Below are 20,572 nucleotides of genomic sequence, written 5' to 3'. Positions count from 1 at the left end.
CGGCCTACTTGTTTTTATACTACCTAGAATGTAATAGGCACTCAAAAAATATCTGAATGGATGCAATTATCACTGCTATAAAAGTTTTCCATTAAAGCAAATAAGCCAATTTTACATTTGCATTATACTTGGACACTCATATTAAAGACTCACAGAGAGTTTATCTGGAAAGATAAACTTGGCTGACATCATTAGGTTTATACTTTATAATTTGATCTTTGAAATAATTCAGGAACAGGAATGCCAGTCACTTCATTGAACTGTGCCTGAATTTTAACACAGTACAACTGAGTTCCTAGAGCTCCAATATGATGTAATTAAACTGTCAGAAATATTAACATCGATGCTCATGAGCGTCGTTCATGATGTTCTCTTGGTTCTGATTTATTCGGTAAGGCATACTTTCACTAAAGTGGACTTACTGTCATTAAAAATGCCTCATGTTTCCCAATTCAGCAAAAATTTACATCAGTAATGGAACAGAGAGATGTAATCAGCCCTTCAGTTGTCAGGATCTTGATCCTCTTGGTAGTATTTCATTCATTTCATCTTCACCAGATAATGGTAGTTTAAAACTGCAAGAAAAATGAAACTAAAAATACTGAATTTCACTTCTTTTTCTAAAGGCACAAACTTAAGCAAATAGTGCATGTGTGTGAGGGGGGAGGAAGAGAGAAAGAGAAGAGAAGAGAGAAAGAGTTTGTAACTATTCCTTTTCTGCTTCGTGACCTTAATTCTTCAGCACCTGTTTCCTGTACTTGATATTGCAAAGAGGTTTCCTGTGGTATGTTACCAGGAGACTCACATAGTCTGAGGCTTTTTATCTACCTTACGTTCTTATCCCTCCATTCTAATAAAAATATGAAGCCTCACATCCACCTAGAATATGATTTTGTCTTAATGGTTAGCATTGGCAGTGATTCTTTTAGCTTCTGCTGTATAAAAAAAAAAAACCACACAAGGAATAAATGCAGGATTATAATCATAGATGAAAATCCAAGTGGCATAGACCAAAGGAAATGACAAGCATATTTAAGTCATTTACTCACTGGCTTCCGAAGCAGTTCCAAGTCAGATGTAAAACTGAGGTTGTCCCTAAGCAAGTTCACTATGGTTGACTTGCTAAAGCAAGGTCTTATTTTAGATGGAAGTGACAATGGGCAAAACAAATAGAGCTTGAATAGAAGTTATTTTCACTATTGGAAGATTGTATATTATGAAAAATTACTTTCAAATTTTGTTTGCACCTAAGAAATCTCCCTTTTACTTGCAAATGCTGTTTGAAGTGTATTTCTTTAACACATGAACAAACAAGAGAGACACAGATCCACAAAATCTACAAGGAGACTTCCAATCCCAGTAAATATCATCCATCCATAGGTTTGTTTCCAGATCATCATTTTCTCCTCACATAAACAGTCAAAATTTTTGTAATGTCTTCTTTATAAAACCCAAAACATAATTATGATAAAGTAGTCCCAAGTAACAAAGAGGAAAGGACTATAACTCTCTGGTATATGCCATATCTACCGTTTTTAGAATATTCATATTTCATGACCTATATAGGACACATACTATTTTTATTTCTATTACATTGGAGTTTAAAGGTACTTGAGTTTCATTTGTATTTTTGGTTAAATGTCAAAAGAGTGAAGAAAAGACCTCAGTGTCTCAACTCCCTTCTTACCTTCATGAAGTGATTGCAAAGTGTTCAGTTCTTATTCTTTTGTGTTGAGGAGACTGCACTGCAAGTGTGCAGTAATACTTATTTTATTACATAGAACAAAGTTTCACATTTGTTAATGGGGCACAAAAGAGAGTTTGTCAGTTTTACCTTTTTCCATTGACTTTTTTTTTTTTTATTTTTAGATTTATTTTGTTTGTTTGTTTGTTTGTTTGTTTTAAATAGAGACAGAGTCTCACTGTGTTGCCCAGGCTGCTCTCAAATTCCTGGCATCAAACACTTCTCCCACCTCGGCTTCCCAAGGGGCTGAGATTACAGGCATGAGCGACCACACCCAGCCTGTTTTTTACTGAAGTATAATATTCGTACATATTTATGGAGTACATGCGATTTTTTTTTTTTGCATACACAGAATGTGTAATGATCAAGTCACGGTATTTAGAGTATTCATTATCTCATGTATTTATCATTTCTATGTGCGGGGCACATTTCAAGTAATTCTTCTAGTCAGCTTTTAAAAAGACACACAGTAGGCTGGGCGTGGTGGCTCACGCCTGTAATCCAAGCACTTTGGGAGTCCGAGGTGGGCGGATCATGAGGTCAGGAGTTCGAGACCAGCCTGGCCAATATGGTGAAACCCTGTCTCTACTAAAAATACAAAAATTAGCTGGACGTGGTGGTGCATGCCTGTAGTCCCAGCTACTCGGGAGGCTGAGGCAGAGGAATCGTTTGAACCTGGGAGGCAGAGGTTGCAGTGAGCCAAGATCGTGCCACTGCACTTCAGCCTGGACAACAGAGCAAGACTCCATCTCAAAAAAGATATACAGGTTTTTTTTTTCTCCAAGGGTAATGATACAGATAAACTACTGTATGGAATTCGTCCCTTTAAAGAATTATTTCCTAATTACTAAGCTTGAGGAGTTTTTTTTGTTATTTATGAGCAAGTGAGATGAATTTATAATGGTGTTAAAAATGTAATTATGGCCCTTTTCTTTAATATCTGCTTTGTATAAATGTAATTTTCCATTATTTGTTTTTGCTTTTATTAAGGTGAGGAAGATGTTCTCAGTCCTCCCCAGGACACAAGCACAGGGTTGGAGGAGGTGATGGAGCAACTCAACAACTCCTTCCCTAGTTCAAGAGGTAAGCTCAAATACCTAGAAGGGACTCAGATTTGCTGGGATCAGGCCACTCGCTTCCCCACCCAACTGGTGTGTGTATTTCCATCTGGAAGCCAACACGCGGTATCAGAATGGCAATTTGGGTCCATGGTGAAAAGATTTGATTTGTAAGTGTGAATTTCTGGTGTAGAGTATTCTGAATTCAAATACCTGTGAAGTCAACATGTTTCCAGAAATAAGAATACCACCTTCTATTTGTCAAGTATTTTACTTGCTTCACACATTAGTCTGAAGAGTTAATTATGAGGTGCCCTTTACTGAAGAGCAATTATTATGTGACTTTTACAGACGACGAAATTACTTCCCTGATAGTGCCTTTGCCAGGGACATATGGCTACTACGTGCTACAGCAAGGCCTAGAACATGCCTACTGATCGGTGGTGGTAGAGATTCTGACTTGCAGTCTGATGCCCTTTATATTTAAAAATTGTATCTTACTCTATCATTTAAATATAGGGACAACTAAATCTTCATAGAGTAGTTGGTTATTATTTTTTACTTCAAGAGAGGGAATACAGGCTTAGCAAAGAAAGACATTAATATTTTTCTTTTTCTTCATCACTTCGGCCTTGCGTATTTTGTTCCCATACAAAAACAGCATTTTACCACACAGAATTTTCCCACTGGCTTGCATGAGCTTCAGATGTCTTGCTTCATCCAAGATGATATTTTGCTACTACTGTTCGTTTCTGGGGGCATTTATTTGGTTTATTGCCCTCACATAAAACAAAGTCACTGTCTTGCCTTCCTTCAACGAATAACAAGGATGGTGGCAGTCACCTGTGATCAAATAGAAGGAAAGCCTAGAGAAACAAAAGGGAGAAAACACAAGGCTTTGTGGCCAGTGATTGGCACCTCTAATGGGCAGCCTGGGAGGGACAGGCAGCAGGAAATCTGGGCTGTTTGTTCCTCTCCATAAGGGCAATGAGGAGGGTGTATTGAGTAGTGTGTTTTTCCTATCTTTTTGTTCAGTGTCAGTTAACAATGGCCATTTCCTAGCTATTTGATGTGCAAGTAAACGTTGTGCAGTGCACATTAAAAGCAATAATGTTCTGGTAGAGCGTTGCTAAGGAACCGTCAGGGGAAGCTAATTTTAAATGTCTGCACCAGCCATCTTTTCACTGCTGAGCGCCACTGATGTGTTGATTTTAACAGATAAAAATCTTATCTGTCTTCCACCCACCCCCACATCCCCCACCGCCACCCGCATCCCCATCCCCATCCTGACTATCTTAGGTATCTCCTCCTTCTAGATGTCATAATTCATAATGAGAAGATCATACACAGGCTTGACAGAATCAAGTGCTTTCACCTTTCTCCTCATTACTTTGTCCTGCCCGCTTTTACTAGCACCTACTACGTACCAGTGGAGGTAGTAGGGATGAAAAGAAGAAATGACAAGTTCCTTGCCTTCAAGGTACTTACAGTCAATTGCGGATACAGAATTCCAAAGAAATTCAAATCACAGTACAATCATTGATTACTGTATGATCCTGGCCCCTTGAACTGGTAGCTTGTTTACCTGCTCTGGAAAGTTGGTGGCTACCCTGTTGGCACCCTGGGCATTTCTTCCACATCTAAACAAGAGGTCAGCAGAGACCAAGTTACAGCAAGGCTCATGACTCTGCTTCTTCATAGGCAGCCTTGACTTCCTAGACTCCTTTTTGTACCTGACTCTCTGGTCCACCCTAATTAGCTGTAAGGTGAAATCCTTTGCACCATCTCCCTGCGTCCCACTTTTAGAGTCCTTAAAGCTAGAGACCACATGGGTGTAGAAGAAGCTTCCTGGAAGACTAGAAGTATACCTCCTCTGATAAGGTATTTAGCAGTCAGTATCTCTGATGTTGATTTACTTCCTTGTATGGAAACTTGGGAAACTCAATTCAGGCCACCTGGCTAGTGTTTACTAAATTAGTGCTTACGGAAGAATTTCAGGCCTTAAGTGCTGATTTAAGTTCTCAAATGTGAGATAAGGAGGCCTTGTCCGATACCAATTCCAGTAACTTAAGTTTCTGCTTACTCAGTGGTACCTTGTGGCCTGAGAAAATTAATTCACATTCTTAAAAAACAAAACAATTAAATAAACAAAAACACAACGAGAGAGTAGCGAAGGTGTTGGAAAATCTGGCCGATCATTCTGTAATACTGTGACCTTGGCATTTCCTCATGTTTTGCTACTTTGAACTAAGCCTTTCTTACAGGCCTTTTCCACCCCAAATTCCAGTGGACAAGTTTCATTATTGTAAAAATTAGGCTAATTATTGATGCACTCAAAAAAGTGGTTTTGGGATGCTTTATTTCCAACCGAAAGCTTTTTTTTTTAATTTTGAAAACAGCAGATGTGTGTGTATGTGTATACACACACATATAGAGTCAAGTTTGGCGGGAACATCTTACCAGTTGGTAGATGTGTTCGGCTGATATTAAGCAGAAATTCTTGAGAATCTTAACATCTTGGGATTACAAAGTCTCTCAAATGGAAGAGCCTTGAAAGGTCATTTTAACATTTTTGACATCCAGGACAGTGACTTTTGACCCTGTTTTGATGGTTATCCATATCAGAGAAACATTTTACATCACAAACTGGGGTAAAGATACAAATTATACATGTGTTTATGTACACACATGTATATATACACCCACCATACGTACACACACACACGTTTACAGTCACATATGCATACAAAGATCACAAACAAAAGTTTCATCAAGTGATGCCTTCCATACTACATACAATGCATGCTGTTTTTCTGTTTTATTTATTTAAAAACAAAATGCTGGTTGCAACCCACTAAATGGATTTTCTGAACCAGTGGTTTAAAAATACTGATCTATCCGATCTCAGTTTTTCTTGCCTAGGTGAATTATCTTTCAAAAAAATTTAAATTTTGAGATTTTTGCCATGGAAGTTTCTGCCAAGACGTTGCTAATGTTTCAGAGACCTTTATAGTTTTATTCTAACACTACCATCCATGTTTTCATTGTTGTGTTACAAAAAACAAAGTTCATGGTTGCTACAGCTGTTTGGGACAGCTGTTTGAGTAACTCAAAACAGATGTGAGAGCCAGAGGTCTGACATTTAGTGGAAATGTGCTATTAAATACCACCTCATGGTTTACTTAACCCTGCTAGATAATTGCCCACAGAGGAAAAGCCGTTTTTAAAAAAACTTATGCTTTTCATAAATATAAAGTATATAGTAGATAGGTAAGCTATTGTGTACCTCAAATTTACAACTTTTCTGTTGCCCCTTGTCACAGAGTTGGTCCTGAAGGTGTCAGCTAACCTTTATCTTTTATTTTCAAAAAGAGTACCCGGAAGCCAAGAAAAGTCAAGTGCCTTGTTTATGACCATTCAGCAAGTTAAGTTAGGCTTCTAATCGTATCTTAATGGCTTTGCTAAACTGTTATCAAAATTAATAAAGGAGGTGCATGCTTCTCCGTTTAGTGATCAAACGATGGCCAACACTATCCTGCATAATAGGCAATACAAGCAGCAGCATATTCAAGATATGAATGTGTGAACGTGTAGCTTTGTGATGATATCTTTCTGGTTGGTCTCTAGATGATATACTTAGTTGTTCACAAACACTTGGGTGATTTGAGTGGCTCAGTGTAACACTGAATATTAGCCAATTTCTATCTAATCTATCTATCTCTAATCTCTTCCTTTGTAAGTATATGTGTAGAAGTTGAATTCTAGTGTAATAAGTCATAATCTACTATAAGGTACTTTCTGAAGCTCTGCCATTCTATAGGAAAACTACATGGGTAGAAGAAACAAATGTAATTTAAAAAATAACCCCGTTAAGTGATTTGTCCATAAGTCTCTGATCATTTAGCAGACTAACAAAGATATTTTTATTTGTATGTGCATTGATGAAAGAAGTGCTCTCCTAGTCAGCAGTATGGTATCAGGCTCTCTAAAATGTGGTACCACTTTATATAGATGAATGAATAATAGGAGCCAAGATAATAATCCAGAAAGCAGTTAGCAGTGCTACTATTTCTGCTGCCTGTACAATCTCTTGCCTACTGACCTGTGCCACATTATTTTTATCCCCACCAGCCCATGCCATCCTCTTTTTTTCATACCATCCCCTCTCAAGCCCACATACATTCTATCAAATACCCCTAAATTACCAACCCAACAGCTTTGTAAAACCTGCCATCTTTTAAAATTAAAATCTTATTCTGTGGTTCTTTTATGGAAGAACAACATAAAGAACAAAGGCAGATAGAAATATCGTGTACCCTTTTTCAGGCACCATTCTGTTTCCTGTATTCTTCCACAAAGGATTAGAGCAGTTATCCCTTTAATCCAGGACTAGCAAACTACATACAGCCCATATGCCAAATCTGGCCCACTATCTGTTTTTATAAATAAAGTTTTATTGGAACATAGTCACACCCATTCATTTACATGTTGCCTGTAGTTGCTTTCTCATTACCAGGACAGAGTAGTTGCAGCAATGTTGAATAGTTGGTACAGAGACTGTGGGCTTGGAAAGTCTAAAATATTTACTATCTGGCCCTTTATGGGGAAAATTTGCCAGTCTCTGCTTTACACTATTATTTTGTTGTCCATTCTGACTCATTACATGTATAGAGTCACAGGCTTCTGTGCTGATCAACTTTCAGCTGAACAAGATTATTGAGCTGAAATTGAATTGATTTATACATTTATATTCATATTCACCAAAGAGCCTGCAAGTGTGGCCATTTGAATTTTTTTGACTTGTTAAATAACAGAAATCCTAAAAAGGGACTCATTCTTCCTTAAGTATTTTAAACAGTCAGTGAATTAATATAAAAGAGGCTAAAAGCACGCAGAAACAGTACTGTCCTGCAATTCAACTCTAAAATAATGACTTACAATCAATAATGTCAATTTTATACTGCCCGAGGAAATTAGACTTCTCTGGACCTGAACAAGCCCTTTAGACTTAGAACTGCCCCAGCACACTTCCCTTTTGTCTTGATTCATTTCCTGACAACATATCACATTGCCAGATGGACACTGTAACTGAAGGTCTACGGAAACTCATTTCCAAAAAAAAAAATATGTTTATAAAATAACACTTTTATCTAAAACTTTATCAGTCAAGAACTTTTAAAAATGTCGTAACCAAGTAGTCTCTGTTTTGTCAGTGTAGAACTAGTCCTTATACGGTAGAAAATACCACTTGTTTTTAACTTTTTCTAAAGTGAAATAAAAGGACCTTCCTTTTGTAATGTGTTAATGAGTACATGGCGACCCAAGTGATGAGGGAGGATTTTCAGTGATGAGGGAGGATTTTAGAAGAGATTAGAGTTAGCTTGGCTCTGGGAGGTCCATTTGCGTACAATATGGTTTCTGAAGAAGGACCTGGAACATAACACAAGTCATTTGCTGCTACATATTAAGCAATAATCAATTGATACTGAGTTCTGAATATGGCTTAGTGTAGAATTACTAAAGATATGTAACATTAAGCATTCTAAGAATCATCATTACATTCTGAAATACATAACCATAATTACATTCTAAATCACATGGCTTTCTAACAACTCTGTCCTTCCTAAAGATCTCAAGTTTTAAAAGTAGACCACGGGAGGCTGAGGCAGGAGAATGGCGGGAACCCGGGAGGCGGAGCTTGCAGTGAGCTGAGATCCGGCCACTGCACTCCAGCCCGGGCGACAGAGCGAGACTCCGTCTCAAAAAAAAAAAAAAAAAAAAAAAAAAGTAGACCAAAGTCATGTGCCAAAACAAGTTACCCACCTTTGGCATCCAAACTAAAGTGTGCCAGTGAAGGGCAAGTTACTTATAACACAGAAGGACTCTTGGTCATGATCCAACTACTACTTTACCAGTTCACTTCAGCCAGTATTTATCAACTACCGTTAGTGTCTATGTACAGTACAGGGCATTGGAGATAAGAGAGGTGGATGAGCAACATGTGGACCCCATCCTCAAGAGGCTTATAGTCTTACAGGGGAAGAGAACTGATTCTGCCACCAGACAGTATTATGAAACATAAAGATAGTTTTTTTAAAAAACCTCGCTAAAGGAATCACAAAGAAGGGGTGAGTAATTCATACTGAGATTTCAGTCATCAAGGACAGAATGATGTTCTCCTCCCCAAATGATGGGAACATCATTTGGTATGGGTCTCCCACTAGTGACACCCACAGCTGAGGAGCTAGTACCCATTTTTCTCCCTTTTCCCTGGCTTGAAGAGCATCATAAATACCTGGCCCTTATGTGGTCAAGCTGAAAATCTGATACTCCTAAGAAATTGCTGAGTCATGTAGGAAATTCAGAAGGGAGAGAAGGAGAAAGGGAGGGTTAAGAGAGGGAGAGAGGGAAGAAAAACTTAGAAACTATCTTTAAATGTATACTAGAAGTTTTGAACCCTAACCTTGCATTTTGAAAGGTTTCTATTGGTATCGTAGCTCCACACTTCTTCATTCCAGACTAGTAGTTCTCAAATTGTTTCAGGGAGTTTTTAATCTTCTTGGAGCCACTGAGAATGAGAATGATGGGTGGAGGGGAAAGGGAGATGCTGTACAGGATCTCTCACAGCTCTGCTTTAAACTGCTCCAAATATTGGAATTCCATATAAGATTGTTTTAGGAGATGTCCCATTGCTATAGTTAAAACAGTTTGAAAACCAAGGTTTTCAGTTTGAAGACCTTGGAGATAAAGGAAATTGAATGCCCAAGACATGCTATTGATATGTATGGTCAGAGGTCCCTACTTTTCTGTCCAATTATGACTTATCATAGAACACTTTCTCAGCAGAATCTACTTTTGAAATACAAATAAATGCATACAGATGTAGGACTCTATGAATCAAGGCCAGTGGGTCTTTAGCCATTGCCTCTTAAGGCTCCTGATATTTGCTGAATTGAGGAGGAAGCTGAAAGCTCATTCCTGGATCTGACTCTGTGGCTTGCCCATTAGTGGGACTTACCTCTTCCCCTCATCTGTTCTTTTCCATTTTCTCAAATGCCTCCAATTTCATCATGGACATGCTCAGCTTCTATCAGATAGAACAAATTCTCCCAAGAGGATGGAGTCCAGCCTCTGTGTCGGGTTCTACCTTGCATTTGATGTGCAGACTTTGGGCACACAAAGTCAACTACTGTTTATGTTTCAATGTGCTGATTGTCAAGTCAAGAGTGAAGAGATTCTGAGATTTTTTTTTTTAACATTAAGTTTGAGTTGCCCTTGAAAACGATGCCCAATTTGTCAGATTTCTATCCTGTGCCAGTTTTCATCCAGTTTAATGCGTGAACTCTATGGATTTTATAAATGACGTCTTCTGGATCATGTTATCTGTTTACACTGATCTTAAGTGTATGTAAAGGTTATTTGACTAGATGTGTCTTTTGGGTTTTTTGTTTCTGTTTTTTTTTTTTTTTTTTTTTCCAGCAGAGAATAAATGGTCATCTCAACATTTGTTTGGTAAAAGAAGCAAATTGATATGAAATTGTATATTTATGCATGTTTTTTTCCCTTTCTGATATCTCTGCCTCTTCCTCTCTCTATTATTAAAGGAAGAAATACCCCTGGAAAGCCAATGAGAGAGGTTAGTGAGATTCAGGCTCACGGCCATGGCTTCTGTCTGTCTCATCCTGCTTTTTATGTTTGGCGTTTGTGTAAGAATTGTGTGTGTGCACGCGCATGTGTGTATTACACATTGTGTCATCATGTAAGGATGGTAGTCACCTCTCCACTTGCAGCTCATGAGGAACATTCCTCAAATGTTCATTGCCGTTGTCATCACCATGACGACAAGACTGGGGTTGGGGGAGCAAGAATCTCTTTAAAATGGCAATCCTTTGTAGTCCCTAGGTTGGAATCCTGCAGTTCATCATCTGTTGCCATTTGCAACACAAGCAAAATCTTCAAACTAAATTTAGCCTTGAACATAACTGATGAGTCATAAAGCTTTCTTCCACTTCCAGGACCTTAGCATTTTCTGCCAGCGCCCTTAGTTTTTATTCTTCTGGGATGACTTCATTTTGCTTTTGTTTCCTTTTTTCTTGGTTCCTACGCTCTTTCTTTCCCATTTTAGCGAACATTTTTTGAGCACTTACTGTGTGCCAAGCATTGTTCTCAGCACTTGCCATCTTTTTCATCATGTCATCTTCATGACAAACCTGTGAGGTAGGTACTCTTATTAACCCCGTTTTACAGATAAGGAGACTGAGTCAATGAGAGAGTAAGCAGTGTGTCCCAGGTGACAGAGCCAGGATTTGGATCCAGGCAGTCTGGCTCCAGACCCACACTCTTAACTCTCATGTGAAAGGCTTACATCATCTCAACGTACCCTTCAGAAGATGATCTTTTTTATTTGGTATTTGAAGCCACACAGAACAATAACCAGTTCGACTAAAAAACTAAATATTGGAGTCTTGAGAGTTTTTTTAAATGCCTATTTATGGGTTGAAAGGGATAGGGTACAGTCTTATCACTGAATGTGGTTTGAGGTTTTACAGTGAAAGATGCTTCTTACTCCTATTCCACCAGGAATATTGTCTGAATATCAAATTACCTAATTAAGTGACTGTTGGGTGACAAAAAATGTTAACTGACAGCCCAAGTAAAAACAAGGTTGTCTTTACAAAGAATTTAATCTGCAGGAGGAGAGAAGGAAAGCTCTCCCATGGGATGGCAGTGTTCTGGGAGACAGGCTGGATGGGTGGAGAGTCCTTCTTATATGAGAAGATTCTGGACTCCTTAGCAATAGGATGGACTAGAGTGACCACTGATTCATTTCAACACAGGAATCATAAAGAAAACTGTGCCAACATCGTGCCATACAAGTCTAATCAATTTAATGATCCTTCAGTGTGCCAGTGCCTCCTTCCAAGGCTTTGGGCAGTGGGGCCAGGGAGGGAATGGTAGGCTGGGAGGAGAAATTGAGGAAACCTGACTTGGTGAAGCATTGAATGCTCCTGACGGTTTGCCTGGTTCATGTACTTCGTATGTGAGACTTCTTGGGTTCATTCTTATGGTAAGTGCCCCTTAAAATTTATTCATTTTAACTTTTTGTAGAAAAATGCACCATAATTTTGACCATTTTAAACATGTTTCATTCACACATGAATTTTAGAAAAGGCTAGCATGTGTAATTGAAGTGATATAGACATTTGCAGACTTGACTACCTGAGGTGTATGGTGTTCAGACAAGTTTCCAGAAGCCAAAGAATCAAAACAATAATGACCTTTTTTAATGCTATGAAAATATCCCAAATGTACAGTAGACCAGATTTTTTTCAGAGATTATAGAGAAGAAAAGATAAGCAAATTTCACTGTAGTATTCTGGCTTTGCGTTGGCCAGTTGAATGCTAACAGTTTATCTGGGAATTGTATTTTTAAAAATTAGAGCACCAGATTGCTATTGAGGTCTTGGATCTTTGCCAGAAAGTCTCAATTCCAATCGCTGTGGAAAACAATTCCCTCAGGCACTGGTGGCGTGTGAGACTAAATGTGTTGCAGTTAGTGCCAACTTGGAAAAACATAACAACTGCTAATGTTCAAGGCATAGTGCCTTTGTGTTCAATAATCCTTGCTTAAGAATGGATTAAATTAATACTTTCTATAGACATAGTTTTCTGTCACCTTGTGCCTGAAGGTGATTGCAAAGGTCTGAATCCTGGCTGCTTTTCAGTACCTCTTATACTTCATAGTATGAGATTGTAATTTTGACTTTAGAAAAATCTGTCAGGTAAAATTAATGACCTCCCGAATGCTCTGCCTTACACACGTGGATAATAGAACTAGGATACAAATCTACTTTCTATATTCATGTCACAGTGCAGTCTTACCCCTCCAATGGATTAAAGTATGATTCTTTGGGGCAGTAGTTTGTAAAAGAGCTTGACTTCTTTTTTCTGGATCTAATGAAAAACTCCATGGAAAAAACTTAGAATTATTATTCTGGTAAAGCAGGTAATTTAGTGAAGTAACCAAAGGCATAATCTAGATTATGAGGTGACTCTAAAAGTTATTTTTATAGCACAGAGACTCAAGAATTTTCCTTCCAGGTAGTAACTGAACAGCATTTCAAGGAAGAGAAGCACCACTTGGCTATATAATCTATAAATGCATTTACTTGTTTTATTATATTTTGAACTGCCATCTACATCCCCTAGCACACAGCCTAAAAAGACACATTTTGATTATCGATAAGCTGACAGGAAAAAAATGAGTTTTCCCCCCTTTTTTGTTGATGTTTTGTAATATGTTTTCTAGCTACTGTGGGTCATGAGAAATACTTCGAATTACATTCAGGCATCAGGTTGTAAAGGTCTTGGGCTTTGTTTTGACTGATTTTGTTAATAACTGTAAAGATTGCTAGTAATTAAAAATTCGCAGTTAGTCCATCTATTTTCAGTTTATGCATGAATAATTATGCAGATTTCCCAGGGTTGCTGGATAGTCAAAAATAGATACAGGGGAAGCCCTCCAGCTTGGTAGCAGCAGTTACATATTTGTACTCTGAGCTCTAAGGAGCAGCAGAGGCCCCACTGTGTCGTCTTCCTGTGGTTTTTATGGCACAGAAAGCCAAAAATGATTTCAGTTCTTCACTGAGGGCTGCCAAACTATTGGTCCACTTTATGAATAGTGCATATGCTTTGTTAAAAATGTTTATACTTGCAGTCTCAACCAAAATCCAAAGCGATTTTCTAAAATATAATTCTCCATGAAATTCTTTGCACTAATAAAGCACAAAAAGATATACAAACTTGGTCACCTTAATAGAAATGCCTGAATGACATTAAACTTTTAATAAGTCTTCAATTGTGGTGTCATCACTGTGTAAGTGCCTGCCCATGTAATCCTCTTCAGATCCTCCCATATTTTGTAGAGAAGATAAGATAGATATATAGCTCTTGAAATAAATATTAAAACAATACTCTCCCTAGTCTATCTTTAATTTTTAATTGGGATTTTAACAATTATTATGGGAATCTGTAAAGTTGATTCATGGCAAGGTAGTAATAGCCTAGTAAAGCATTTCAGTTCCAAAGACAATACTTGAATAGTGGAAGGATTTACCAATGTGCAATAATTAAAATTAGCCATATAAAACTATGGGACATAGATGAAAAGGCAAGCCATAAAGTATGTCTCAGATTATCTTACTGTAAATCTGAATTTTGCTACAAAGTACCCAGGGACATTATGCTGTTCTTTTTTTCCATGCTGGGAGATTCTTATTAAAAGGCTATTGTGATAGTTAACCCTCATTTAGGAGGAGATCTAAGATGGATTCACAGAATACCCAAATGCATACAATATATGTTGGTCACCTTATAATTAGGCTCTAGAGTAATTTGGAATGGGAAGTAATTTTTATTCTGAGGTGTCCTAATTCAAATGTTAATAGTGCACCAAAAGGTCAAGTCAAGAGTTTATTTTTCAACCCAAGTAAAAGCAGAGAGAAAATAGCCACCTCCACCATAGCCTCAGAAGCAAGCCAACAGCCTGAAACAGCTTTGAAATGAAAATTTCAGCTCTGAAATGAAATGAAAATTTCGTGTGATGCGGGTGATATTGGAGGTAATGGTGTGGTAGTTGTGTGGGTGACAGAGGTGGTGATGGTGGTTTGATAGTAAAAAACATTAGTACAAGTAGAGAGAGAGTAAGTAATCACTCATAGTCAAGGTGGAAAAGATGTATCCCATCACGGAATATTCCTGTTCTGATAGAAATCTTGTGCTTATCTGTGGAATTCTTTTGATATATATTTACATTGGGAACATGAGTGTAGCTTGACATTTTTCCATTTAAACACCAGTAGCCTGCTCCAACATTAAGCTGATAGATACTAACAAACAACGTGTAATGGCTTCATTAACAAGGCTTTGCTTCTTCCTGGAAACTGGTGAAAATCAAACCTTGTTGTGTATACCCTCGATGCAGCTTCTGTGTTGTCTTCACCCAGAAATGGGGAATGATTTCCCAAATGGCAAAGAAACAGAGTGATGCTATCTGCACCTGTTGTAAAGTCTGTCTGTCTTTCTCTTTGTTTTCCAGGACACAATGTAGGAAGTCTTTTCCACATGGCAGATGATTTGGGCAGAGCGATGGAGTCCTTAGTATCAGTCATGACAGATGAAGAAGGAGCAGAATAAATGTTTTACAACTCCTGATTCCCGCATGGTTTTTATAATATTCATACAACAAAGAGGATTAGACAGTAAGAGTTTACAAGAAATAAATCTATATTTTTGTGAAGGGTAGTGGTACTATACTGTAGATTTCAGTAGTTTCTAAGTCTGTTATTGTTTTGTTAACAATGGCAGGTTTTACACGTCTATGCAATTGTACAAAAAAGTTATAAGAAAACTACATGTAAAATCTTGATAGCTAAATAACTTGCCATTTCTTTATATGGAACGCATTTTGGGTTGTTTAAAAATTTATAACAGTTATAAAGAAAGATTGTAAACTAAAGTGTGCTTTATAAAAAAAGTTGTTTATAAAAACCCCTAAAAACAAACACACACACATACACACACACAACTTTGAGGCAGCGCATTGTTTTTGCATCCTTTGGTGTGATATCCATATGAAATTCATGGCTTTTTCTTTGTTTGCATATTAAAGATAGATAGGACTTCCTCTAACACCACCAAATGACTACTTCACACTGCTCATTTGAGAATTGTCAACTGAGTGGGGCGGGCTGTGAGTTTTCATTTTATGTATCTATATGTCTATAAGTATATAAATACTATAGTTATATAGATAGATAGATATGAATTTCTATAGACTTTTTCCATTTTTTAAATGTTCGTGTCACTTCTTCCTAATAGAAAGAAATTACTTCTAGTCATCCAGGCTTACCTGCTTGGTCTAGAATGGATTTTTCCCTGGAGCCGGAAGCCAGGAGGAAACTACCAGACTAAAATATTGTCTACACCTCCAGATGTTCCTCATTTTAAACTTTCCACTGACAACTAGAGTACTGAATTTTTTTAAAGGGAACATGTGAATGAATACACAGGACTTATTATATCAGAGTAATCGGTTGGTTGATTGATTGATATATTCGGCTTCCTGCTGCTGGCAATGCCACGATTTAGATTTAATGATGCTTCAGTGGAAATCAGAAGGTATTCTGACCTTCTGAGCATCCAAAGGTATTTTTCACTCCCAAGCAGTAGCAGGATGATGACAGGGCTGGAGGGCTATGGACTCCCAGCCCATCCCTGTGAAGGCATAGGCCACTCTTTCTTTAACTGAAGGACTGGATGACTGTTCATAATACATAAAGTTCTCTGTAATTAATTAATTACAACTAAATTATTATGCCCTCTTCTCACAGTCAAAAGGAAGTGGGTGGTTTTGTTTTTGTTGCTTTTTTTTTTAGCTCTATTTTCCCATGCCGGATGAGTTTTTAAATGCCACAAGACAATTTAAAATAAACTTTGGGAAAAGGTGTAAGACAGTAGCCCCATTACATTTGTGATACTGACAAGTATCAACCCAGAAGCCCATGAACTGTGTTTCCCTCCTTTGCATTTCTCTGTGAGTAATTCCACACGGGTTTGTAAGTAAGAAGGCAAATTGATTCAAATGTTACAAAAGTAAAAGCTACTCCAAACCCTTCTTGGGGGGTTAGACAGGTTAAATATATAAACAAACAAACACTGCTCAAAAATTGGAGAAAAGCTCAAGAGGAAAAGCTAAGGACTGGTAGGAAAAAGCTTTACTCTTTCATGCCATTTTATTCCTCTTTGATTTTTAAATCATTCATTCAATAGACATCACCGTGTGACCTATAATTTTGCAAATCTGTTACCTCTGACATCAAGTGTAATTAGCTTTTGGAGAGTGGGTTTTGTCCATTATTTTATTAATAATAATTAACATCAAACACGGCTTCTCATGCTATTTCTACCTCACTTTGGTTTTGGGGTGTTCCTGATAATCGTGCACACCTGAGTTCACAGCTTCACCACTTGTCTATTGCGTGATTTTCTTTTTCCTTTATAATTTTCAAAAGAAAACCCAAAGCTCCAAGGTAACATATTACATGAAGATTTGGTTTTTGTCTTGCATTTTGTTCCTTTATGTGACGCTGGACCTTTTCTTTACCCAAGGACTTCTAAAACAAACTAAGATTTAAAACAAGGGGTTACTTTACATCCTACTAAGAAGTTTAAGTTTCATTCTAAAATCAGAGGTAAATAGAGTGCATAATTTTGTTTTAATCTTTTTGTTTTTTCTCTTAGACATTAGTTCTGGAGTGAGTCTGTCATAATATTTGAATAAAAATTGAGAGCTTTATTGCTGCATTTTAAGCATAATTTGGACATTATTTCGTGTTGTGTTGTGTTGTTTATAACCACCAAGTATTAAACTGTAAATCATAATCAATGTAACTGAAGCATAAACATCACATGGCATGTTTTGTCATTGTTTTCAGGTACTGAGTTCTTACTTGAGTATCATAATATATTGTGTTTTAACACCAACACTGTAACATTTACTAATTATTTTTTTAAACTTCAGTTCTACTGCATTTTCACAACATATCAGACTTCACCAAATATATGCCTTACTATTGTATTATAGTACTGCTTTACTGTGTATCTCAATAAAGCACGCAGTTATGTTACAAAAAAGTGTTGATTGGACTGCAGTACTTTGTTTTTATTTTAATTTAGTTATTTACTTTTTAAATAGGTAATACATGCATATGAGTAAAAAAACTATAATCTAGAAAGACAGTGAAAAGACTCCCAACTACCCTTTCCCCCATATCATCCTCATTGCCCTGAGTAGACATTATTAATTTCTTATTTAGTCTTCCAAAGTGTCTTTATTATTATATAAGCAATTAAAATATATGTTCCTTTTTTTTTCCTATTATTTCACAGGATATAGCATTCTCTGTACCCAGTTATGTGCCTTACTTGTTTAAATTTAAATATGGACTCAAGAAATCTTTCTTTCATTTAAATATATAAAATGCTTTCTCATTCTTTTTTATAGCTGTATAATATTTCATTATATGTTCACAGGCTATTTATTTTATTTAAGCAATTCCCTTTGGTGGGATATGTAGTCTGTTTTCAGTCTTTTGCTATAACAAACAACATTGCACATTTCTCATTACATCATTTCATTTGTGCACAAATATATCTGTGGGATACTTCCTAGAAGTGAGATTGCTGGGTTAAAGGGAGTAAGCATTTGTAGATTGGGAGATACATTTTGAGCAGTGATAGTCAGTCATAGTGTTTGTTGTGTTTGTTTGTTTTTTTGTTTTAATAATGACAAGTATATTAAGTCAGTTTGCAATTCATACTTTGCTTCCGAAGAGAATTTCATATCACTTCTATTCTTGTTAATGTCACCAGACTTAAGAGGATGCATGAGTAGTAAAGAGGATGCATGAGTAGTAAGAGACACCTAAAACGATGTCTCAGAACTGGTTCCAGGGAAGACTCCCTTACCATAGTCAATCACCACCACGGGGAGAACCTCTCCTTTGCCCCTGCCCTGCTCTGTTTCTTGCCCTAGCTGCAAAGGAGGCTGAGAAAGTGGGTAGCAATGTCAGCACTTCTTAGGGAGAGGCTATCTTTACCTATTCCCAAGGTTCATGGTTGGGAGGGGTTCCCCCAACAGTGTTCAGATACTGGTGAGCCAAAGGAATAACATAAGTCCACTAGGTGCAGCCTATCCTAGTGATTTTGGAAATAACAGGAGATGATCCATCTCATTAGAAATGATGTTAGTAGATGTGGCATCTCTGCTGTGAATCACTTGCTAATTTTTTGAGAGTAGGGTGATGATGCTCACCCAAGTGACTACCACATCGAAACACTGCCCTTGACATCCACATATACCAAGAAAAATTTTCATCCTATTTAAATAAACAAATCATTTATCCTTCCCACCATTACCCGAACCTACCTTTGTTTGAAACACCCAGACTGGCTGTTTTGGTGACACTTAAGGATGTAACTGAGGAATCTTCAACACTTCACCACGTCTAAGACAACCGTGTGTGGATGATTCTGAGGAGGGCATTTGGTTTTCCATTCCATACTTGGCACACACTAGAAGAGACAGAATTAATTCAGTTAAAAATTAAAATGGATCAAGCTGGCACAGATTATGCACCGGCAAGCAAAATGTGCATTTGGGAGAAAGCACCAAGACTAATGGATGTGTTCTGTAGAGCTGCGATGGGATTTCCCTTAATTTGTAATGCTCTAATGGTGGAATGAATACAAAGGCAGGCACTGGCACACTTGCAAAGACTTTGCCTTCAAATTAAGTGTAGGAAGGACACGAATCAAATTCCCACAGTAGCAAAGCCATTGGAGTAGGAACTATAAACATGCTCTTCAATGCCCCTTGCACGTCAGTGTACTGTGATCTCATGGACTTAACTGACAACACAAGAGTGGCAGCATGCCCAGCATTCCACAATAAACAATATTGTGTGAATGTGTAAAGTCTGGGGATGTCTGAGAGTAGCTTTTGTGTACAGAAAAGGTGATCTACAGTAACTTGAGGTTTAAATGTTATATGTACATACTTATGTGTGTATGTACGTGTGTATTTTATATACATTCAGGATTTTAGCTCTTCCATACGTTTATTTTGAAATAATTCAAACAAGAAAAACTGAAACAAAAGAAAAATTGCAAGAACAGTACAAAGAAAGAACCCACATATACCCTTTACCCAGGTTAATGAATTGTTTACATTTTGCTTCATTTACTTTACTGTTCTCTCATTGAATAGATGATAGTTTTTTCTGAGCCATTTTAAGAATAAAGTTGTAGACATCATGCCTCCTTACATTTAAATACATCATGTACATTTCCTAATATCTACGACATTCTCTTGCATAACCATAGTACAATTATCAAAATAAAAAAATTATATATAGCTATCATCTACTCTACAGTCCATATTCAACCAAATATTGTCAATTGTGCCAATGATGTCTTTTATCATTATATATCTTTCCCTAGTCTGGCATCTAATTCATGATTTCATGACATTTAGTTGTCATCTCTCTTTAATCACCTTTGATCCGGAACAGTGTCTCTGCCTTTCTCTGTCTTCAAAGACCTTGACATTTTTAACAGTACAAGACAGTTACTTTGTAGGATGTGCATCAATTTGGGTTTGTCTGATGTGTTCTCATGGTTTAGATTCAGGGTATGCATTTTTGTCAGGAATACTACACAAACAATGATGTGTCCTCAGCATGTGATACCAGGAGGCACATTCCCATTCTTGGTGCTGTTAACACTGATCATTTGGTAAAGGTGGTGTCTGCCAGCTTTCTCCACTTGGTATACATTTTAAAACCTAATTTTTCATAAATCTTTAGGTTCAACTTAGAAATTTTATTTTTAGATATATAAATGTAGACAATTTGTATGAAGTAAGAACAGTCACTTTTAGTGAGCAGACTTAGCCATGTTGAGTAGTCTGAATTTTTTTGTTCTAAGCCGTATCTATACACTTAATGCGCTTTATTTTCAAGCCTATCTAATATCTCACAGGGAAGACCAACGCCAACCAACAGCACCTCCACCATACCTAACTCACATATATCGAGACAAATTAAACATATAAATATAGTGAATCTCAATTCCTCTGAAACATTCCAATAGCATATACTGTATGAGTTAAGTCCAACTTTTTAAATTCATTTTGAAATCACATGTGTAA

The 20,572-nt window shown here is 37.2% G+C and overlaps 1 protein-coding gene across 1 annotated transcript in view; it reads left to right on the top strand.

Annotated features, from left to right (window-relative positions):
• Window positions 1-17,498, top strand: part of DMD (dystrophin) — a 2,044,437-nt gene extending 2,026,939 nt beyond the window's left edge. The window contains exons 76-78 of the mRNA XM_025371836.1: window positions 2,735-2,827; window positions 10,407-10,438; window positions 14,900-17,498. Of these exons, the coding sequence (XP_025227621.1) occupies window positions 2,735-2,827; window positions 10,407-10,438; window positions 14,900-14,911 (137 nt within the window). The 3' untranslated portion in view covers window positions 14,912-17,498. The remainder of the gene's footprint in view (window positions 1-2,734; window positions 2,828-10,406; window positions 10,439-14,899) is intronic.
• The last annotated feature ends 3,074 nt before the right edge of the window (window positions 17,499-20,572 follow it).

This window comes from Theropithecus gelada, chromosome X, assembly GCF_003255815.1.
Source record: "Theropithecus gelada isolate Dixy chromosome X, Tgel_1.0, whole genome shotgun sequence".
Classification (NCBI taxonomy): domain Eukaryota; kingdom Metazoa; phylum Chordata; class Mammalia; order Primates; family Cercopithecidae; genus Theropithecus; species Theropithecus gelada.
This window is presented reverse-complemented; position numbering and strand designations above follow the sequence as displayed.